General features: G+C 38.8%; 1 protein-coding gene across 6 annotated transcripts in view; it reads left to right on the forward strand.

Moving 5' to 3' along the window:
• ABCC5 (ATP binding cassette subfamily C member 5) overlaps positions 1–12,569 on the forward strand; it is a 45,706-nt gene that overhangs the window by 10,107 nt on the left and 23,030 nt on the right. For 2 of the 6 annotated variants that reach the window (XM_085069226.1, XM_085069228.1), the window contains exons 3-9: positions 3,507–3,667; positions 3,921–4,076; positions 4,788–4,935; positions 9,586–9,819; positions 9,932–10,105; positions 11,424–11,571; positions 12,078–12,226. In XM_085069226.1, coding sequence (XP_084925352.1) covers positions 3,507–3,667; positions 3,921–4,076; positions 4,788–4,935; positions 9,586–9,819; positions 9,932–10,105; positions 11,424–11,571; positions 12,078–12,226 — 1,170 coding nt within the window. Of the gene's footprint in view, positions 1–3,506; positions 3,668–3,920; positions 4,077–4,787; positions 4,936–5,024; positions 9,124–9,585; positions 9,820–9,931; positions 10,106–11,423; positions 11,572–12,077; positions 12,227–12,569 lie in introns of those variants that run through there. The other 4 variants (XM_085069227.1, XM_085069229.1, XM_085069230.1 and 1 more) reach the window with 3 other exon arrangements.

Here is a 12,569-nt window from a genome sequence, read left to right on the forward strand (position 1 = left end):
AGGGTTTTGTTGTTTTCCTAAAGTGTACAAAGTCAGATGGGGCAGGTGTGCTCTGTGGTAGCAGCACCAGCTGTGCTTCTTTCTCTGCCCCTCTGTGACCTACCCATGGAGGAATATGATGTGTGCAATGATTCTTCCTCCATACTCTCCCTACTCTTGGGGATTGCTCTCAAGATTAAGTGTTTAACTGTTTTCTTAATCTGTTAATTCTTATAGTCATCTATTGAATTGTATCAGTCTGTACTCAGGTGTGTCAGAGCTTCATGGCATGTGGGCTTCAGAACCATTATGCTCTGTTAGGAGATGCCTATGGCTGCAGAAAATTTATTTGGAATCCACCAGCTATTAATAAGATGCTGGATCAATGATTGTACTTGCCTTCTGTCATGTGTTTAAGTCATGATATGCTTATCCAAAGTGAGTTTAATTCTCCAGTGCTTAGTCCATTTATGCATTTGAACTTTACAGTATCCTATGATAGAGAATTCTAAATTTAAGTGTGCCTTCTTCTTTTGTTGCAAGAGCAGTTGGTGGTCACTTTCTAGTTCTCTTCCTTCAGGCTTTATGAACCTCTCAAATACCTGTACCTTTATTCCTTTCTTCTATCCAGCTGAAAAATCTTAAGTTTGTGCTATTCCAAGCCCGATTGTTCTCATTGCTGAAGGAAAGTAAGTTTAACATCCTTTTTGAACTGAAGGGACAGGGGACAGAGTCTGTGTTTGAAAAGGAGGCAAATCCTAGGGTTTAAGTGGTATGGTAATGTTTTCTGCTTTATCCTTTGTATTTTTTGTAACAATCCTTCATTGTTTTTTTTGACCTTTTATTGATGCTGAGCAGTCATCTGCTGTTTTTCAAGAAATGTCTGAATGATTCTTCTTAGCAATATTAGCAATATCTGGTTTAAGTTTTTGTTTCTGTGAACATTTCTTTGGAGTTATTGATACCCCGTTGTATTGCTCAGTTCATTGCTTGTATTGGCATATTAAAACTTTGATGAATTAGAAAAAGTGTATTTTAATTTCTTTTTTATGTTTATTAGACATTTATTTCAATAGCAGAGCTAGAGCCTTTTGTGGCACATTAGTAATGACTCAAGGCATTGGTTTCCAAGAAAATTATACATACATGCAGGCAATCAGGAAACCTAATCAGAAACCTAAATTAACAGTGTTGGGGTTTGGTTTTTTTACTTCAGTCTTTTGTTCCTGAAGTGCATTGTAGAACAGCTTAGGAGCCTCACTTTTTCCTGATAAACTCTGCTTTGAAGATTTTCTAATCTTCAAAGAACTCCGCAGAACTGTAGAGTAGTTCTTAGAATCTTAATTGTACAGTGGTGTGTTGTTTCTTGATAGTTTTGCATGAGGGATTTTGACAACCTTGCAGAGATGGAGATGAGCAATATTCCTGACTCGGGGTTTGTGCTTTGTTTGCTTCTGTGGCAAGACATTATAGATACCTTTCAAAAGCAGTGCCCTAGTCTTTATCAATGCAGCTTTGCCACCTTTGCTGAGAGAATTCTCTTAAGCAGCTCTGGAGAGTTTAATTATTTTTCACAGTGATTGAGCATTATCTTTGGACTGCCTAAAACCCTTGCAATTGTGCTTACTTATTAAAAAGCTATTCTTGTTTCTAAGTGGTCAAAAGCTGCTTTTATGCTAATAAACATAGTGTTTTCTATTTTGGAAGACTTTTTTTTTACTTATAGGCACTTTTTGTGTGCTCTGAAAAACAATGTTTCTGGAGTTTAGTTTATGGCATCACTTAGAAATGAGTGTGTTATCAGCAACAAGATGTTTGGGCAGATCTGCCTGGGGCCTCTTGCAAGGGTAACACAGCAAACCAGTTAAGAATTCTTCTGCTGTATCCAGAAAAGCAGCAGTGCAGAACTCTTCCCCACTACTGACTCCTTTGGGATGTTTATGACAGGTCCCTTACTAATGCTGGTTTGCATAGATTTAATAAGGCAGTGTTGCCTCAGTGAGTCAGTAATTTAATAAATTAAGTGAGAAGTCTTTTAATTCAGATTTCAAGTGCTGTGTAGTTTTGAGTCATTCCATGTGTCATAAGGCTTTAATGTTCTTTTGGTTTTGTGTTATTTGGCTATCTTTTGTTACCATAGCTTTAGGTGATAGCTTAGCAAGTATGGGCGTTTTTTTCAGATATAACCATGGATTGTTGACAACATGCTTAGGCATTATTTAGGTACTTCAGTTAAATAAATAAGGGACAGATTTATGACACAATCAGTTTCCTGTTCTTATCCTTCATGTGGGTTGAAGCTGGGTGTCCTAATATGCTATATTATTACATGTTAACATAGTATAGACAAAGTCCATGATAAATGGTGACATTTCCAACAAAAATTACATGATGCAGAAGTCAGGAACCAAGTCCTAGCATTTAGTGGTTTGCAGATACTATGTTTTTAGGAGGCTACAAAGCATTGCAGTTGCTTCTTTTAAAGGAAATGAGGTAACTTGGCTCTGGTAAGGCAACTAATAAAGGTAGAATCATAGTATCTTTGTAAGACCTCCAGGAAGATTTTTTTACGCTATAAATTAGGGTTTTTTCCACAAAGTAGCCCTTTCAATAAACTAAAATACAAGCAGGTAACATAGCTCTGCAAAAAGTGGCACATTAAATTAGCAGAACCAGTCGAGGGCCCTCTGCCAGCACAGATAACAAGCTCATCTCCTCATGTAGTTTTGCCACATCTGGCTGCTCATCAGAAGATTTATTTGAACTCTGCAACATTTTGACTATCCTGTATTACTGTGGTTTCCTTTCTCCCCCTGGATTAGTATTTAAGTCTGCCTTTCACTGGGGCTGTGAGAACTCACTCCCCCAAGGCTGGTGGTTGTTATTAAAGTTGCTGAGCCATTGAGAAGCTGTGCCTGGAAGCAAAGAAGATTGTCATCTTTGTTCCATTTGGATTAGGAAAAAGAGAAAAAACAAGAAGTATGATAAAAGGAAGTACAATTCTGCTTAGTGCATGGTTTTGTTTTTGTTTGTTTTTAATCTAATCTAAACTCTTTTTGAAGAAGGGACTTAAGTAGTGTTCTGAAAATACTTTTTATTTTCTGTATCTATAACCATCTCTAAATTATACTAAGAGGGTGTTAAATTAATCAAGAAAATGTCTTAATTTCATTGCGTAAACCAGTAATTGATTTCCTGAACTGATGTCATAGGTACTTGATGATGTAATTTTTCCTTATCATATTTCCTGTGGCAGTATTTGTCTGGTCTATCCACTTATCCTTTGAATGCACAGGCACAATACTGGTACTAATTTGCTTTACAAATGCAGCAGTCTAATGCAGATCTAGAACCTGTGCCTTCCATGGCTTGTCTGCCAGGATGAAGCCTGTGGTCTAAGACATTGAAATGACTGTGATTGTTGCACAATAATTTGCAGAAGACAGAGGTGCAAAATTGCTGGAGTTGGGAGTCATGGACTTCAAATGTAGTTTTGAAGTCTGAATGTGTTGTCTTTCTTGTAAAAGCAGATTGAATGCCAGGATGCCTTGGAAGCAGCAGCTCGGGCAGAGGGCCTGCCACTGGACACCTCTGTGCATTCCCAGCTGAGAATGCTGGATGAAGAGCATCACAAGGGCAAATACCACCATGGTCTGAATGCACTGAAACCCATACGGACCACTTCCAAGTACGTCTTTAGGCTACCACAGAACTGATACAGCATTTGCTTTTCAAACCAGTCACAGAGCAGAATTTAGATGCAGATGTAGGTCTGCTGACTGGTACTGGAAACACCAGAATTTGTTTAGCAAGTGTGGCTGGCATGGACCATTTGGTACTCTGAGTGCTTTCAATGAGAGGAGGCTTTGTTTTTCTTGAAGATTTAAATTTCCTGTATCCTTTTTCATTTGTTTGTGGGTTTTGTTTTTTAATTCTTTTAGGCATGAGCACCCTGTTGATAATGCTGGGCTTTTCTCCGCCATGACCTTCTCCTGGCTCACTCCTTTGGCCCACAGAGCATACAAGAAAGGGGAATTGTTTATGGATGATGTATGGTCTTTATCAAGGCATGAGTCTTCAGATGTCAATTGTAGAAGGTAAAGACATCTCGTTTCTTATTATTTTCTTGTTTCCATTTGTTACATGGTAGTTTGCAGGCAATGGTGTCGTGTTTCCCTAGAAAAGCAGCACTGATATTTTGTTTTGCCTTTCTCAGAATGGTGGAATTCACTTTCATCCTTCAGAGACCGCTTTCTCATGCAGTACAGTTTCTGTAGCCTTGACAATTCCAGTGAAATTAGAGGATTATATCTTCGGGAATATTTTGCAATTCTTCTTATTTTGCATATCTTTAATCTGTTTTTTATTAAAACTTTTTTCTCAAGGCTACAGTGAAAAAATCTTGTGCTAAAATAATGAGAAGTAATACTGTCACTAGCAGGGTGATTTGAATGTGGATCAGATCTTCTGATCAGGCTAACCTTCTATGGCTAATGAGAATTTCTGCAGGTTTTGACTCTGCAGCTCTTCTGTCACTTCAGCAAGGAAAGGCTGTGATAAGTCAGTATATTAAGATTGCCAAAGAGACTCCAGGCAAAGAAAAAATGTTTTTCATCCCTCTGTCCTATGGAAGTGACACAACATAGATAATTCTCTTTACTTCATAGAATGTACCATATCTTTATTTCTCTTGATATTTTTTGTTGTTCTGAGCTAGGAAGCACTTGGAGTTTTAACAAAGAATTACCTCTGAGTCTGTGCCTTCTCACATGGTGAAAAATTTATAACAAGCCTTCTGTTTTGATTAGGCTGGAGAGATTGTGGCAGGAAGAACTGAAAGAAAGTGGGCCTGATGATGCTTCTCTCCGGAGGGTTGTGTGGATTTTCTGCCGCACCAGGCTCATCCTTTCCATAGTGTGTCTGATGATCACGCAGCTCGCGGGTTTTAGTGGACCAGTAAGTAATATCCATCCTTTTTTTAACAACCCCAGAGGGCTCCATCTCATGGCCAACTGTAAAATCTTAAGGTTTCATTGCAGAATCACTTAAATGTTTTGACTAGTTAGAAATTTTGGGGCAAAATTCCAAGCGATTCAATAATCCAAGATAGGACTCCTACAGCTGATGGATCAGTTGCTGAATACCCAGGCAAGTTCATGGAGAAGGGAGGGGGAGTTTAGGTATCCTGGAGGAAATGGACTTTTTGTTTTTTTCTCTTTGGTTTTGAGTATAGTTTAAAGTTCTTCCTTAATTCCATGAGCTTAACTGCATAACTTCTTTTTTGTGTAAGATTCTTATGTCCAGGTCTTCTAATTCTTTTTCTCTTTGAAATTCTGTAAATTTATCTTGGAATAAGATTCAGTCTGATCAGATTCTAATTTTAAATTATTGGCATTAATAACAGTCTTCAAGAAGTGGACCGAAACAATTCTGTGAGAGCACTGCTTAAAAACTAATGTGAGCAGGTCTCAAGAAGTCTGTAGGCATAGTCTTTACTGATCCTACAGAGAATGGCCAGACAGGTTTCGTGTAGAAGTATTAGAAAACGTTGTTGCCTCTAGGAACGGCTGCTGTTTGTTGCTAAGGGTCGTATTGAAGATAACAACATGGGACTTGACATTCACACCATTTTTTGTCACCTGTTTGTTGCACATGCTGTGCAGATTTAAAGTTGAAATTTTGACTAAATTTATTCTCTACACATTTCCCTTGAGGAGTAGGAGCAGTATTACTGCTAGTAGTACACGTTTCAGTGTGCTGGTAAGCTGAAGGTTCATTTCTGGGGTAAGTACACTTGGGTGCACTGTTAGGTGAAATGTCTTTTTAAAATGTTTTCCTGCTTTTAAATGTCTTATCAAAATGATGTTCTGTTTTTTAAGTCTTCTTAAAGTTTGCCTTGTTTCATGTAATATGAACAACAATAAATGTTTCTGTGGTATCGTTTTCTTTGTAATATTCTATAGTTGTCTCTATTATAAAATATATGAACATACTTCGGTAATTAACAATAAATCATGATTCAGGTTTTAACAGCACTAGCTTTTCCCAAGAAGAGCTTCTGTCATTGTTTCACTACAGGGCTTGAGGAGCTGTTTTTATCTTTAGCAAAGACCTTGCAGCAGGGTTACCCCTAATTTCTATAGTGCAATGTTCTCAATTTGTCTCAGCAAAACTGCTGAGAGAGAGAGTGAGAGGGGAAAGGAAAAAACAAACCAGCTTGATTAGGTTGGGGGCTACTGCTGCAATTGATGCTCAATATGGGTAACTTAAAATTTTACAGACAGTTGCCCATTTACAGACAACCTTATTCATTTCTCTGAATAAGGCACAATTCACTTTTGGTTCCACCATCTGGCATGAAAACAAGTCTTTACCATCCCTCCTCCCTATTTTTAAAAATGGCATGCCTCAGGGATATGCCTATGCTGTCTCCTCAGAAGTACCAGTGCTTTCTTGACCCTTTCAGTCACCTGAAGCTGAAAAGGGAGATCTGGAAAAGCACTTCACTTGACCTCATGTTTTGGAGGAAAATTATAAAAGTGGAGTTAAACACTATTTTGAACTTCGAAAATTTTAATTGAATGTCTATGATCTTGAAACACCAGCAAACAGACGTGGCTTTACTAATGAGCATTGTGATGGTTATAACCAGAAAAGAGTTGTTTAGGACTTCCTGTATGGACTCTTGTTTTGGGTTTTTTTTGGTGTCAGATCCTTCAAGGGTCTTCCTATTTTTATTTTGATAAATTTTGCATCTGGCACAGAATCTAAACCTATAATCTGGTGAGTCAGTTGCATGTGTCAGACTGCCTTGTAATAACCATCAGAATGTACTAGTATAGGTGATACTATTTATCTCCAATAAATATTTGCTGCTATTTGATCAGCTACCAAAACTTTAAAGTTCTGGTTGAGGAGCAAAGAAGTTTTTTGATTATTAAACATAATCAGTTTAACTCCAGGTCTGAACAATGTACCTGTTTGCAACTGTTCAGAGCCATTCTTCCCATTTGGGAGATGGGGAAACTTGCTATCTTAGTGGAGCACAGCTTGACAGTTTGGTCAGTTATTGGAGGGGGGAGTGGTAAGCTACTGGAGGTAAGTTTTCCAGTTTCCCAGTTGGCTCCAGCTGCAGCCTGCCCCGTGCTGTGGCGCGCTGGCTGCAGCAGGGATGCCGGCACTGCAGTGGGACCAGTGACAGAAGCTGTTCTTCAGCATTTTCAGGATGGCTGTTTTCTGCGTCAGGATGAGGCATTCCTGCTGGGCAGAGCCACCGCCAAGAGCAAAGGTAAGGTAATGTTTATTCCATGGGAATGCTTAAGACAGCCAAGCAGCTTGTACCAACCGCTACGGTAATAGCTACAGGAGCTCTTTTTCCCCCCTTAGCTTAGCTTATATACTGTAATGTTTTTGTTTTGTAAATAACTTTATGCTGGATTGTTTTCATTAAACTAATATGGATTTGAATAATATTTGTTCAGATGTAAATGTTAATTTTCTGTGACTTTTCCCCCTCCCTTTTCAAAATTCTTTAATCTGCTGTTTCCTCTTTTCTTTCTTCTGGAAAAAAAAAAATTGGGGTATAGTGTAAGCTGGTCTCTATTTCATCATGGGAGATGCTGAATCTATAAAATAGTGCTGCAAAATGGCACTAAAGTTTTGGGAGGAATGAGACCCCAGGAAACATCTGCTATCTTTATACATCCTCTCTTGGAGACTTTCAGCAATGCTGTGGTGTGTGAGAAAGTGCTTACAGTCTGCGACCATGCTGAGTTACAGCTCGTGAGGAAAAAGGGGGATTTTCACCCCAATTGCTCAGTGACTCGGTTGCATATGTTGGATTGAATACTGGAAAAAGAAGTCAGTAATCTCCACAGTAACTGCAAACCAACTGTATGCAGTTGTGATCCAAACAGTCGATGTAAAATTAAATCCAATCAGGATTGGAATGCAGTAGATCTGTGAGTGTGAGCTCCTCACATTTGTTCAGTGATCGGTATGTAAATTTTCTCAGTGGCCATTCTAGAACCTGATGGACATCTGGCTTTAATTCACACCTGTGAAAAAGAGCAAAATTATTTACAGCATGTTTCCTTGGTTCTGATGTGCAGAATTATTTTCCTCTGAACAGATGAATTTGATCTCCTTTTTTTTTTAATTTTTATTTGGTGCTGGGCTGTAGCTATCAAAACCTTTGCTGGAGTAGTGGGATTTTGGTTTTTCCCCCTTTCTTCAAACTGCACAGAACTCTTACTTGCAAAACATTATTTAGTCAAGAGGACTTCAACGGACTGTGATGTGAAAGGCTTCTCAAATATTTTCTTTGGTCTCAGATTTTTCTTGTTGATTTTTTTGTTATGGGCAAAGGTGATTCTCTACTCTGTACTAGTATATCAAAAGCACCAGTATCTTAAAACATCATTTGTTGAAAAGCTCTCTAGGAAATCTTTTGCTGTCTGTGAAGCCTTACTGTAGGGTACTGTTGAAACGAGATTTCAGAATTTGTGCAGCCTCGGAAGCCTCCTCTGTTGGTACCTTCAAGTTTGACTTCTTTTGGACTTCGTGAACAAATACCATTCTGTTTTTGTATCTTTATAATGTTGTGTGTAGTTTCAAATCTAGTTTATGTGAGAAGCTAAGACTGACTGTTAGATATTAGCCCTTGATAATTATCTTGTATGTGCAGATTGTATGTTTATACAATGCTCTACCTGTTGTATGAGTGTTTTTGAGATGTTACCATTTAAGATGACATTTCATTACAAATAAAAGCCTATTGTTTCGCAGCTAATAATATTTAATGCTGGTGGTTGTGAATTGTATGATGTTATATTGTGCCATTGGACCACAAAGAACTGGAGTTGGGAACTGGTGGTTCTAGGGGCTCTCCTCTTTCTGCAGGTGATGTTTGAAATGTGATTCCTGAGGTAAAGTGTTTATGTTCTTGGGGGGAGAGGGTATGGGGAGGGATTGAATGGTTAATTTTTTTGTCTTTTTTTTTTTTCCTCCCCTGTCCCCAATGATTTGTGGCATTGCGTACCTTGTGCTTTCTGCTTGTTTTTTTCTTTACTATTAAACTGCTGATGTTTATTTCCAGGAATATTTTGCAAATGTCCTTCTCACTCTTCCCCTCTACAACTGTAGGTACATTGTTCCTTTTTATCAAATAAGCACGTTTGAAGCAAACCAAAGATAAAATAAAAAAGGTCTTAATGTCACGTAAAGGAATGTTTCTTAATGTGTGCAGATGTATAAGTAGTGACTATATTTTAAAACTCTTCTATATGATAATGGATTGCTTTCAGCTAACTGACACATTTATGTTAAGTTAGAAGACACGGAGGATTAGAAGCGTGCTGCGAGGAATATGGTTCCAAATTAAACTCTTTACTTACTAAATTTGACTCAGTGCTTGGCTCTCAGCAGGGCTTTGTGTTACAGTACTTCTTGTATTGACACCTTTTACTTCTGGAAAGAAGATGCTTTCTATTTCAAACGGCTCTTTTAAAAGCAAAGTAGCCTACTTATTTCTAACTTAACATAAAGTTGTTGCATGGTCTTCTGGGATGATGGGGTGTTCATGCAAGCTTGCATTTCTTCCTGTAGGCATTCGTTGTGAAACACCTCTTGGAGTACACCCAGCAGAGTGAATCCAACCTGCAGTACAGCTTGTTTTTAGTTTTTGGCATCTTTATGACGGAAGTGGTGCGATCTTGGTCCCTGGCGCTAACCTGGGCGTTGAATTATCGCACGGGGGTCAGACTGCGTGGGGCTGTCCTGACAATGGCATTTAAGAAAATTCTTAAGCTAAAGAACATCAAGGAGAAGTCTCTTGGAGAGGTAAGCTGCAACTTCATTTTGGAAATTGCAGTGTGAAAAGGGATGTATAATACGCTCCTTTGAGAACGAGTCGTGCCTTAAATCTAAGTAATTTGTTCTGTCTGTTTTTCAGCTCATAAATGTGTGTTCCAATGATGGTCAGAGGATGTTTGAAGCTGCAGCAGTTGGCAGTTTGTTGGCTGGGGGCCCTATTGTGGCCATCTTGGGAATGGTTTATAATGTGATTATTCTGGGTCCAACAGGCTTCTTGGGATCTGCTGTCTTCATCCTCTTCTACCCGGCAATGGTGAGTTGGAAAGAGCTAAGACTTGCTTCATTTTTCTTAGGTCAGACAAATACATACTTCTGAATAAAAGGTGTTGAAATGTGCTAGATTTAGCCAGCTTATGGCACTGCGCATTACTGAAGGCATTTATAAGATAGCGTATGAAGCAGAGATTTGGAAGCAGGAAGCTCAAAATGATGGAAATTGGAAAATGGGAATAGGAAAGCTGATAGATTTGTCTAAGACTAATATGCACAGCTGAATGAAACTGCAGAATATTCAGGTGCTCGTGGTCGAGGTTGGAAAGACATTAGGCCTCCAGCTTGTGTATGGGAGCTCAGTGTTAGCATAAGCAGTGTTCTTGATTTCTTGACTCAACGCGAGATGTTGAAAAACACCACATCTGGCACAGCTTGTTCCTGATGAGATACTCCTGCCTCTGCTTCTGCTGAGCTGTGAAACAGGCTAGTTCAAGCCAAAATCTTCTTGCCTTTAAAATGCCTATAAAACTGCTGAAGATTTATCACTGTATTCATAATACATGTTTTATAAACCATGGAGGCTCAATACGGTGATGTTCACTGTGGTCCTATTTATCTGGCCAAAAGTAAGGATTATGTAGTGGGATTACATTTTAGAGGGGAATGATGAGTGGAGTTTGAACATGTTTTCCAGTTCTTTTCAGCAGCCATTCTCTATTCATGGGGGATGTCAAAGGAGTTTGCAGGAATATGAAGAAGGGCAAGGAGTTAAATTTCCTAAAGTAGCCTGTTGGGTTTGAATTTCAGACCAGGAATGGGATGAAAGTAGGAGCAGCAGATACTTAAAAACATGTGAAACAACTGTCTGGTTTTAGGTTAGTTTAGTAAAAATGTTAAAACTGTTTTACTACCTTCGTAGCACTGGCATAGAGTAGAAACTAATCTGGCTGGGCAAAGTCCTGATTGCTCTTTTGCCTTACAAGAACAGGTTAAAAGGCCAGCTAAAATGGGTTCTAGAGCTCATTTACCATGAGGGTCAACTTAGTGTGTCTTTAGGTTGACTGTGTGCTTCAGAAACTCTAACAAAACTGGTTCTATTCAATATTGGTGAAAGTGCACACCTTTATTTTCACAATTTTTTGTTGAAATTTGCTATCATGAGTGTCATGCTTGGATGGGGCAGAAGGAAATGAATGGTATTTCCAGCCTAAGTTGTATGTTAGAGCAGCAGGTCCCTGGCCCTATCCCTGAATCCCTTTTTCAGATTAAAAATTAATTTTCTCTGGTAATTAGGAATTGAATGTACTTGCTTTTTCTGAGTTGCCATTAATGTTTCATGGTGTTGCCTTTTGTTTCAGATGTTTGTATCACGCCTCACAGCTTATTTCAGAAGAAAATGTGTAGCAACAACAGATGAACGTGTGCAAAAGATGAATGAAGTTCTTAATTACATTAAATTCATTAAAATGTATGCCTGGGTCAAACCGTTTTCTCAGAACGTTCAAAGTAAGTTCCCACAGTCTGTAAATGTCTCCTTTGGTGCAGATGCCCCATTGCTTTGTAGCTTGGTGCATTCTGACTTTGTGAAGGTGCTGATGTACGAGCAGTGTAAGAACACTGTTAACCTTCAGGCTCCTCTGTGTTATGTACAATGAGTTGGATAAACAGATCTGCTTCTAAAATTTCACTTTCTAGTATAATGATATTTGTGGCATGACACTAGTCTTAAATTTTTAAATTTTGTTTTTCTTTTATCACTTAATAAATGTGCTGGCTGCTCTGTTGATAAGAAGAGTAAAAAAATCCCTTTATTTGTATGGAGATTTACAGACCTCTGTAAATTTAATTTCCCCCTCTGTAATCGCTCTCTTTATGAGAAGGTTTATAACATGATAAACACTGAAGTGTAGAGTTAGGCCTCTTCCTCAGTGTTTATAGTGCCATGGTGCTTTCTGTTGTGGAGGTACCCCCTGAATCACAGTTCAAACATGGTACCCTATCTGTATTTCTAGAAATACGTGAGGAGGAACGTAAAATCTTGGAGCGCGCCGGCTACTTCCAGAGCATCACTGTGGGAGTGGCACCCATAGTTGTTGTCATTGCCAGTGTGGTGACCTTTTCTGTCCATATGGTCCTTGGCTATGACCTTACAGCAGCTCAGGTAAACTGTTGAAAATATTCTTTATGCTATTGCTTCTGTAGCTTCTCTCCTGAGCCATTTCTCCTGTGCCTGTGAGGCTAGGCTGGATCCTCACTCACAGAAGGGAACATCTGATGGCTGTGACAGCAGCAGGTGTAGTCTTATATTTTGCACAAAAGGCTCTCGGTGCTCTTTTGTCCTCACCTTCCTCATAACAGTTTTTGGGATGAATGTAAATGAGTCTTGCTGTTTGCTGTTTGGATGGGTCATTGGGGATTAGTGGATGTTTTTGTTTTGCTGTGTGCTTGGATGCAAACAGCACAAATGTCTAAAAATAGGATTTGAATTTGAGCCTTCACAAGTA

Source organism: Lichenostomus cassidix, chromosome 9, assembly GCF_008360975.1.
Source record: "Lichenostomus cassidix isolate B80296 chromosome 9, HeHo_3.0, whole genome shotgun sequence".
Lineage (NCBI taxonomy): Eukaryota > Metazoa > Chordata > Aves > Passeriformes > Meliphagidae > Lichenostomus > Lichenostomus cassidix.